Source organism: Pan paniscus, chromosome X (genome assembly GCF_029289425.2).
Source record: "Pan paniscus chromosome X, NHGRI_mPanPan1-v2.0_pri, whole genome shotgun sequence".
In the NCBI taxonomy this organism is placed as follows: Eukaryota; Metazoa; Chordata; class Mammalia; order Primates; family Hominidae; genus Pan; species Pan paniscus.
The window spans coordinates 135,654,660-135,665,310 of NC_073272.2; the positions used below are offsets into that span (position 1 = coordinate 135,654,660).

At 42.2% G+C, this 10,651-nt stretch overlaps 1 protein-coding gene across 3 annotated transcripts in view; it reads right to left on the bottom strand.

Moving 5' to 3' along the window:
- MAP7D3 (MAP7 domain containing 3) overlaps positions 1 to 9,770 on the bottom strand; it is a 33,392-nt gene extending 23,622 nt beyond the window's left edge. The window contains exons 1-4 of one of the 3 annotated variants that reach the window (XR_010111258.1): positions 9,438 to 9,713; positions 4,391 to 4,489; positions 4,212 to 4,295; positions 2,779 to 2,942 (exon numbers count right to left, since the gene is read on the bottom strand). Coding sequence is in view for 2 of the 3 variants with exons in the window: in XM_034949840.4 (XP_034805731.2) it covers positions 2,779 to 2,942; positions 4,212 to 4,295; positions 4,391 to 4,489; positions 9,438 to 9,507 (417 nt within the window). In the remaining variant the exon portion in view is untranslated. Of the gene's footprint in view, positions 1 to 2,778; positions 2,943 to 4,211; positions 4,296 to 4,390; positions 4,490 to 9,437 lie in introns of all 3 variants that reach the window. The other 2 variants (XM_034949840.4, XM_034949842.4) reach the window with 2 other exon arrangements.
- Between the last annotated feature and the right edge of the window lie 881 nt (positions 9,771 to 10,651).

The window sequence follows — 10,651 nt, forward strand, 5'->3', positions numbered from 1 at the left end:
AACTTTAGCTGGTCAAGACAACAGCTATACAAAGTAAATACCATGCTGCAGCAAAACAACTCCACTTCCAGAAATGAGCTCTTCTCTCAAATATTTCTCATCCTTGTACTGTGCCATACCATGAACTCAGGTAAGCAAATCAACTTTTAGGACCAGAGATCTTCTATTTTTCCCTAACAACAACCGTTTCATAGCAAACACCATCCTTACAAAGCCTCTACTGTTTCTACCAAGGGCAAAGATAAACGTACTAGGAAAATGGAGATGAGCCATATCTTCTGAGAAGAAAAGCAACCGCAATTCTTAAAATAAAGTTGATACAATGGGCAACATTTGAAAATTATATTTTCTAACAGAAAGGCAGTTGTTCTGAATTACTTAGAAACCCTGAAACTATAATAGACTAAAAACAAAGATTAACTTTGTATTATTAAACTATTTCTGATTCTATTCCACTGTTTCCAAATGCATTACCTACTGTGCTCTCTTCCAGGTCCCTTCTCACATCGTGGCCACCCAGGGCTCACATAGAAGTTCCTATCCCATTTCATATACACCTCCTGTCCACACTCATACCTCCTCAGCACCACTGAGTCTGGGTTTTTTTTTTTCTGCTCTCCAGAATTCCTCTCTTTTGCTATATGTAGCCTACTTACAGTGTCCCATGTCCCCTGTTCTGTCTGGGACTCTCCCGCACTAGCTATCTGGGGTTTTCTTTTGCCCCTTCTCCTGCCATGTCTGTGGCTCCCTTTCTGTCTGCAGTGTCATTTTGCTGCATTCTCTTCTATTCTCTGTGTTCTCTCTGGCAGCTTCCTCTTTCTCTAAGATAGTCTTTATTTTTTGGTCTCAGTCCCTGTGACTTGTCTCTCTCCTCCATGGACTCCCACTCACTCTACACACAGTTTATATTTCACTTTCTTTGGTTCTTTACTTAGTTCTTGGTTCTTTCTTCGTTTATCATTACTTAGTTCATTCTCTCTCTTTCTCTGGCCTTCATCTCTTTACCACAGAAAAGTAAAATAAGAGAGATGTTTCACAGAAGATGATGGAAAGTGACAGAAATTCTGAATGAGAGTCTACCAAATACTAGAGCATGAAACAGAGCATAAACAACCACAGAAAAGGGTTCAGAAAGGGAGAGATATAGTACACCATGGATGGGGAAAAAGTGGCACAAGAAGTGTCCTAGAATCAGGAAGCTCTCCAGATAGGGTGCAGGGCTGGAGAGGAAGCACGTACAAGAGCAAAGGTATGGATGAGGAGGGAGGAAACTGAGCACCGCAGAGAAAGACAAGAGGAAGCTTCATGGGAGAAATGGAACCAAAGAGAAAAGGAGAGAAAAAGAAATGCAAATATTAGAGTGACAGAAAATAAGAGAGGGAAATAAAAATACAACACACTGAGAGAATGGCAGGCAGAGGATATAAAGATGGGGAAAAACAGACAGAAGCTAAGACAAAGACAGAAGAAAGAAAATCAAGCTGCCTCAGGCAGAAAAAGGCCAGAGTCAGAGACCAAAAGACAGACTAAGGCTTATTTAGGGACACTTAAGAATCCCTATAATGGGCTGAGCACAGTGGCTCACGCCTGTAATCCCAGCACTTTGGGAGGCCAAGGAGGGTGGATCACGAGGTCAGGAGTTCAAGACCAGCCTGGCCAAGATAGTGAACCCCCATCTCTACTAAAAACACAAAAATTAGCCAGGCGTGGCGGTAGGCGCCTGCAATCCCAGCTACTTGGGAGGCTGAGGTAGGAGAATTGCTTGAACCGGGGGGGCAGAAGTTGCAGTGAGCCAAGATCACGCCACTATACTCCAGCCTGGGCGACAGAGTGAGACTCTGTCTCAAAGAAAAAAAAAAAAAAAATCCCTGGAATAAAGAGAAAGAGAGAATGCCAGGAAGATAGAGGACAGTGTCACAGCGACCACGCTACATTCAGAAGGAGTGAAGCATACTCCAAGTCAAGTAGTGAAATGACCTACAAAAGAAAAATTTGGTGTCAGAGAGAATCATACGGAATGAGACAGGTAGCCAGATGCCCAGTACCACAAAAGACAAACTGAAGAAAGACAGAAGTGAAAAAGAGAGGGCATAACAAAGCCACAGACTCATCCCAACAGAGTGCCAAAGACACCAAAAGAGAATCCAGAAAGGAAAAGAGAGGAGCAGTGCCACAAAACAAGAGCAAGAATGCTGACTCTGAACCACACATCCAGAGGGGCCCTGTCAGGAAAGGGAATGTGAGGAACACGGAGACAGAGGGTAGAGAGGGAGAGAGTGTGAGTGTGCACCAGAGGGAGCCAGGGAAGCTGAAAGGGAGAGCGAATGCCCTGATTTGGCTGGGGAGTCACACTTTTAAAGGAGTTGTGAGAAATCGGTCAGATGAGGGCACGTCAGGGAGGGTCAGACAGTGGGGTCTGCCCCTATTCTGTAGGCAATGAGACAACAGTGAATACTTTTTGGTAGTAAACAGAGCCACTCAGAACAAACCCCAGGCCACAGGTACCTCATGTGCCAAGTCCTGAAGGTGGATGGGGCTTTGTTCCTGGATTTGGAAGTCTCCCCATTCCCTAGGCTAGTGGGTCTCAGCTCCTGGCATCTTATCAGGACATGGGTAAAAGCCTATATAATGCTGAGGGGAAGAGGAAGCGAAGAAGAAAGAGCTGGGATTGGTTCCCTTTCTACAGGGCAAGTAAGGCAGAGAAGGCCTGAGAAAACAATATTCTAGACTCAGGCAACACAGTTTATCCTCTCATGCACAGGCTGTAAAATTATGTACCTTTTGTGCTTCATCCTTCTGGTGTCTTTTTTCTTCTGCAGCTATTCTCCGTTGTTCTTCTTTCTCTTTTCGCTCCTTCAGCTTTCTCTGTCTTTCCTCCATCTGTTTTTCATATTGGAGCTTGGTCTTTCTTTCTTTTTCAAGTAGTTGTGTTTCTTTATTGGCTGAAATATTCCAAATACATTTTCAAGGTGTAAGAGCCAAGAAAATATTTAGGTTTTCCACATTACACACACAGAAGGAAAAAGTTAACACATCTCATTCACTTTCTTAAAATAACACAACCTGTGCTAGTAACTAAAGATTTATTATAAAAGTGAACAGAGGTAGCCACTGCAGAACCATTTTCACTGAGTATTCATTTAACTCTGGAGAACTGGATTGTCTGTGCCAAATGACTCTCATCCTGTCCAAACTACAATTCCAAATTAAGAAAAAATATTTTCTTTCATGTGATATTTCTGCTGATTTGAGCTAAAGTCAAACCCTACCATATTAATATGCTGTACATTAAAATACTAATTATTAAAAACCGCATGGCCAGGATATATGTTTTGTTCCCTTCTACTAGGAAACTTCTTTCAAAGTCCTCATCTATACAGACCATATTAAACATGCCAGTTTTACATTAATGGACTTAACCATATACCATATTACAGGAGAGCAAAATTTTTCCTATATTCAAATTTTCCCTCACTAAATGCTTCTGAAGTGTGACTCTGTATAAATTAGGATCTAAAAGGATAATCTTTTTACAACTTGGTAACATGCTTTTCATCTTATCTATGTTAGGATTATTGGCAATTTATTTTCATTTTTAGAATAACTTTTACTGGCCAGGAGCGGTGGCTCACGCCTGTAATCCCAGCACTTTGGAAGGCCGAGGCAGGTGGATCACGAGGTCAGGAGATCGAGACCACCCGGGCTAACACGATGAAACCCCGTCTCTACCAAAAATACAAAAAATTAGCCGGGTGTGGTGGCGGGTGACTGTAGTCCCAGTTACTCGGGAGGCTGAGGCAGGAGAATGGCATGAACCCGGGAGGCGGAGGTTGCAGTGAGCTGAGATCGCGCCACTGAACTCCAGCTTGGGTGACAGAGTGAGACTCCGCCTCAAAACAAAACAAAACAAAAAGAATCACTTTTACTGAAATCCCATTCTGATTGTTTTTACAAATATTGAAGAAATTTCCAGACCTTAGTTTTCAGAAAATCAAAGCTAAGATAAACTACTCCTTCAAAAATTAAACAATTTAATCAAAGAATTTTCATGGGCCTTCTTGCCTGATTTAGTAAAAGGATTTAATCCAAAATAATACATAATATAAAAATTATACTCTATCATATAAACAAATTAGGAGGAATAAGTTAAAAACACTTTGCAATATATAACACAATTCATTTTGATTTTTGAAAAAAGGTCTAAAATATACCATCTTGCTGTCTCCTTTTCTCCTCTCTGCGCTCTCTTGCTAATCTTTGTTTTATGTCATTTTTAAGCATGGATCCATCGATTACTAAAAAAAAAAAGAATATAGTTAGATATTAATAGGATATCAAATTTTAAAGATATGACACTTTGACATCTATCAAAGCATCAGAGAAATTATACCTGGTTTAAATGTCGATCTTATATTTGAGGAATGGGTTGCAACACGATTAACCACATCTTGCTTCCTCCTTTCCTTAGCAATCTCGTTTGCTGCAGCAACTAAAATACAGGGAGATAAAAGGATTAGATGTTAAGAATACGGATAGCTAACACAGGAGTCAGCAAACCACGGCCAATTGTATTTGATGATAAAGGATAGGATCACTTCTATAAATCATGACTGATTTCATCTGGGTCAACAACAAAGATATATTGAACACCTATGATCTTCAACAACACTTTAACAAAGAAATTAAAGTGTTTACTATGATGGGCCAGGGTATTTGTAGACATAAAGATAATTGAGTTGTTAGTGGCGGTGGCAGCATAAGTTTGTGGATGAGTAGAAGCCAATGATTAATAGATTTTAAAAATGTCTCAAACAAAACATTACACCAAGTGTTAGAAATACTGAGCTGGCGAGGAATTGGAAAAATTAAGTTTCACCATAAATTGGGAATTCAGAAGATAACAGGTTAAGAATTTATGGATCTGAATTGGGAAGCAAAGTGTTAACAGTGAAATACTCAGTGAAAGATCAGGCCCAACCAATGTTAAGGAGTACATTTATAAATTACCTAAATTAGGGGCTTTCTATCCTGGTTGCACACTGGAATCACCTAACTCACTTTTAGAAAATCAGCAATGCCTGCCTGCCCGCTCCCCACCACCAGTCTCTGGCTGTGGGGCCCAGGCATCTACAATTGTTGAAAGCTCTATTCTGATGCATATTGAAGGTGGAGAAATAAATATTCTTTTAGAAGAAGTAATCTCCAATGAGATGGTATCATTCTAGGTAGATGTCAAGCAAACAAATATAAATTATACAAGGTGCAAACAAACGTGTAAACAGGCAGAAAAGTGATAAACTTCAATAAGGGTGAAGTGTAAGATTAGGAAAGCACAGTATGAGGAAAAGTAAGAAAACTAAAATTCCAGGATGACACACATGAGTTATTATAGGGGAATCCCTGAACCCTTTAATTCCACACATGGCTATATCTAAAATGTCCCACAGTACTGAGCATCTTCAGAAAGAGTATTGAAAATAACACTGAAAACTAACTCTGTTCTTCTTTTGTAGAAAAGCACAGGAAGTAAGCCCCTGTGATGCTGCATACAAGTCTGGTTTCTATGTATTGAGAAAAATGTAACAGTTGAAGATGGGCAGTTAAAGTAACCGAGGGAATAGAGGGGCTGTCCTTGGACTTATAAAATGAATGAACTCTGAGGTGTTAATTGCTACTGAGGGAGTTATTTTACAGCATAATCTTGAAAATGACATCACAATTGCTGCCGTAAGGATCACCATTTTTTTTTTTTTTTACCCCAGAGGCCGAACAGCCCAGATAATATATGACCTAGCTTAATTTGAGAATTAGACTCTTCTCAGCTTCCTTAATAATTTAAGTACTGGCAATTCCATGGACCACAATTATTTTCTGAATTTGAGCACTAGTATATTAACAAAAATTCTTGGTCTATAGACACTCCTATATACCCACTTGCAACATTTTTATGTGAGTGCAGAGAAAACAATAAAGTACTTGTAGTATTGTTTTTACACATTCAGTTCTCCTGCTTAGAAGTCCCAAGGATAGTCCGTATTTGACACTATCTAGCTGATAATTTCCCTCAAAATCTACATTTTTGGCCCAGAGTGGTGGCTCATGCCTGTAATCCCAGCACTTTGGGAGGCCAAGGCAAGTGGATCACTTGAGGTCAGGAGTTTGGAACCAGCCTGGCCAACATGGCAAACTCCCATCTCTAAAAATACAAAAATTAGCTGGGTGTGGTGGTGCATGCCTGTAGTCTCAGCTACTCAGGAGGCTGAGCCCAAGAGTTTGAGGCTGCAGTGAGCCTTTAGCATCCCACTGCACTCCAGCCTGGGCAACCCTGTCTCAAAAAAAGTATACTTTTACCAGGCTAATTAAAAATCTTATTAAACAGAAATAACCTTAGAAGTAGCTGTGGTGAGAATAATGAACCAAATCATATAAAGGTTAATGTGGTAGTAGTATCAAATCTGATTTTTAGACCTTTGTATCCAAATTCCTACTGGTAAGAAATACATTAACAGAAAGGACAGGGTTTAAAAATTATTTAAAATGTCCAGAAAATGGGATAACACCTTTATGTCTGGATATAATAAAGTCAACATTTTATTCAACTTCATTGAATGAAAGAATTTACTTAACATGCATTTAAATGAATGAGGGAATTTACTTAATATTCAGTTAAAAGTAACAGCAAGGTATTTCTGTAGTCCTTATACTAATTCTAAATCCAAAATTAAAGTAAAAGTTATATTTTGCCCAGAGATTAAATAAGAAAATGTGTAGTGTATTACTAAAACTGCATTATGAATCTTAATCTGTATTTATGGAACGTTTCTAAAAACTTCCATAACACATATTATATATCATTTCACCATTTACAAAGTTCATTTGTATTACTTCATGTAATTCTTACAACAATCCTATAAAGTGGACGTAATTATTTTCCCCAATTTTTTTTTATAGTTGAAAAAACTGAAGCTAAACATAACTTTCCCAATTCACACAGGTATTAAGTGGTGAAGCCAGAACTTGATTTAACTGTAAATTTCAAAGCAACTTTATTTTGAAATATTAAGAAAAAATAACAGGAAAAGAAATCTGCCACCAGAGAACCATAAAAATCAGGCAGATTCACAGAATTTTGCCTCAAATAGCAAAAGCCAAAGCCATAGGGCTGAGACTTTCAGAAGACCTCCAAGTTCAAACCAAAGATAGCATGTCTTGAAGACAAAACTGGAGACAATTTTCTACCATTTAGAGCTGTCTACAATGGAATGGCTACTTGGAAAAATATTAAGCTCCTCATGAGAGTGCCCATTCAAGTGGCAGAAGTGCCCCAGGATTTTACAGCTGGGACTCTGGATGCCTGACAAGATCATCTTAAGGTTTCTCCAACTCTAAAATTCTATGATAATCTGGCTGTCAATCTCCGTAGCTTTTTCTGCATTGGTAGAAATTATTCTTTGAAAAAGTTATTCTAAACTGAGAAACACTGGTGAATTTAGAAAAACAAGAAGGGAAAGGTGATACGTCAGTGGCAAGTTTCTTATGCTCATCTGGTTGAAATATTCAAATAAATTTTTACTTTAAAACAATTCTGCATAAAAATATAAACACGTGTTTTGTTAAATATTTGGTATGCTACAACCTCAGCACAGTGCTATGCACAGAAAACATCACTCAACAAATATATATTTACACTTTATATGTAACACATATATATATACATGTATCTATTGCATGCATACATAAATGTATAAAATAAATGTATTTTGACTGTGCTATGCATTTATATGTTATGTATTCAAGACAGTTTTAACTCTTGCTGCCAGGCTGCCAGCAGAAGATGAAAACAACATTTTAGCAAAAACATCTGTCTCCTTGACCCCTTCAGGAAAACGCTGAGATCTAAAGGGCAGTTCTGGTCAAGTTGGTGCTCTGTGAAAAAAGTCTAACATGCGATATTTACAATTCCTAACATGAAGTGGGCAGCAAGGTTTTAAACCAGGGTCCTAGGTTAAGACTTTTACATGGCTCTTAAGTTTTTGGTTTGAAATGCTGTGAATTCCAGTATCTGGTCCCATATATAATTTTAAAACACTTTCCAACATCTGATATACAAATGCTTTTAGGGGTTTATCCGGTTCACAGCTTCTTCACCATATTGGAGTAATGCTGGTTAATCTAAATCACTGAAATAAACCAGTGCCTGAGAGCCACAGGTACCAATAAGCAACACAATTTATTGGAGACTGTCTTTCTAGGTGAACCATAAGTATAGACACGGAAGGAAGATTCTTTTCTCCCTAATGAATGGTGGAAGTGTATGTAGTATATGCTTCTGACACAGTCTTTGGAGAGCTGATTCAAAGTCTTCTCAAGTAACATATAGCTTCCCAATCGTAAACAATCTAACTTTTTAATTGCAAATGCAAAAAAAACCCTAAGAAATTCAATTAAAATTAATAAAATCGTTTTATTCGCGCTCATAGCAGAGGGAACTAGTCTAACAGGCTAAAAGCAACCTCCTGCAAGGAAGAAATCCTATCTCAGGTAGTGGAGCAGTCTCCTGGACCAAGCAATGTGCTGTCAAATTGTATAAGATTAACGGTTTTCGAGGAGGGAAAAACGTTTTGGCGATGGGACTAGTTGAGGAAAAAGCACTCTGAAGTGCTGATTCCCGTTCAGTTCAGCCTAGAGACTGCAAGATGTCCCACAGAAGATGACATCTTGTTGAAGTCATGTGCTACAGCAGGCAAATCAGGAGATGCAAAGAGCCAAGTTTCATCCCAACTTTTAAAGCAACTTTTAAGCATCCCCACCCTCACCCAGCTTCCTCCCTGGACCTTGACCGGGAGGGTGCAGGAGGTAAGCCTTTGGGAGAGGCAAGGACTGCGACAGTAAAAGCGCCTAAACTCGCCCACGACCCGGGCTGGGGGATAACTCAAACTTTCCGTGCCTGGAAAGGCTGCCTGGCGGCGGAGGCGGCGCCGGCGCGCGGAGTCCCTGCGGGCGCCCGCACATCCCAGGCAGCTGTGCGTTCGTTGGGGCGGTTGAGCGGGCGGCCACCGCCCCCCAAGGGCAGATGGGGCTCGGGGCGGTCCGCGGGGTCCGGCTTCCAGCCGCCCCCGCCCCGCCCGTCGAAGCAGAGCCCGTGAGTTGCCTCGCGCCGCGTCCGCGGGGCTCAGACCGTTGGCAGCGGCAGTTCGACCGTTGGCGGCGGGACTCAGGCGGCTCGCGGCGTCGGCTGACAATTTCAACCCCCCGCCCCCGCCCCTGTCCCATCCCAGGGCACTCCGGCGGGGGTGAGGGGAGGACCAGATAGCACGAGGCGACTCCAGGGAAAAGTTTTGTGGCGCCCGCTGCGCCGCTCCGACGGCCCGGGGACTGCGGGAACCCTGCCTCCCACGCGGGCCCGAACCACCCCCGGGAGCCACCCGCCCGCTCACCCATCCGTGCCCGCAGCTCTCTCAAGGATGGGCTGCCGCCAGCGCCAGCTGCGGCGCCGTCCGCCATCATCGGAGTCGGGACCGGAGGCGGTGGTGGCTCTCCGGATACATTGCGCAGGCGTCGGCGCGGCCTCCGCTTGGGTCGTGGCCGGGCTGCCGGTAGGCGGGGCGGGGCGGGGCCCGAAGGGCCACCGCGCCCGCCTCGGACCTGCGAACCGGGCAGGATTGCCCCTTGCGTCCCACGTCCTGACCGGCTGGGCAGCGACTACCTGGTCTAAAGAAACCCTCTCCTACGTTCCGTGCTCTGCCCCTACTGCATTGTGAGGACTAGCCAATCAGCACCCAGCTTGGCCCCCCCAACATTCCTTTCTTCACCTTTACCTAGCAACACAGTAACATTCCTTCCTCATTCATTCATTCATTTAAAGAACATTTACGGCGTGCCTCCTGGGTGCGCTTGTATCATGAGTTTACTAGTCCTTGAAACATTACACAAAGAAAGACCCAAGTTGGGGGAAGAAGCCTAGGGAGAGGTTGGGAGTCGCAGGCTTGCTTTGAGGTGCTAGGGGCCCCATCATGAGTAGACTTCCCTAAACCGTTGCACAATAAATCATGACACATAGGTCTCAAAGTTGTGTGAAATATCTTTAAGATGTTTGTGAGTCTTCAAAGAGAGGCAGAGGACTTATTGGCATCAATCTCTCCGGATTTTGGGAAAGACTCTACCAGGTTGCAGAATGTTTTTCCCATTCACAAGGAAAACCGTCATTGGCCTGAGGCTCCTTTAAGGGGCAGACCTCACTTCATGGGGGCTTGCCCTTATGAGGTGGAGTCACCACTGTTGTGAGTGTGTGTGTAGTGACATAGTTGTAGGCACGCAGTTTATGGTAGGGGCCATTAAGTGTGATGCAGGAGATCCCAAAATGGGGCTGGACCACTTGTGAGATGGGCACTTTGGCGAGACCACTGAGTCTCCAAATGACATGGGAGCTGTAAAATGGAAGAAGCTAATAATAGCATATATTACATATGTTAGCAATGATAGCATATGTTACATATATTAATGTATAATATATATAATATGTAATATGGGGCAGGCACGGTGGCTCATGCCTGTAATCCTAGCATTTTGGGAGGCTGAGGTGGGTGGATCATTTGAGGTCAGGAGTTCGAGACTAGCCTGGCCAACATGGTGAAACTCCGACTCTACTAAA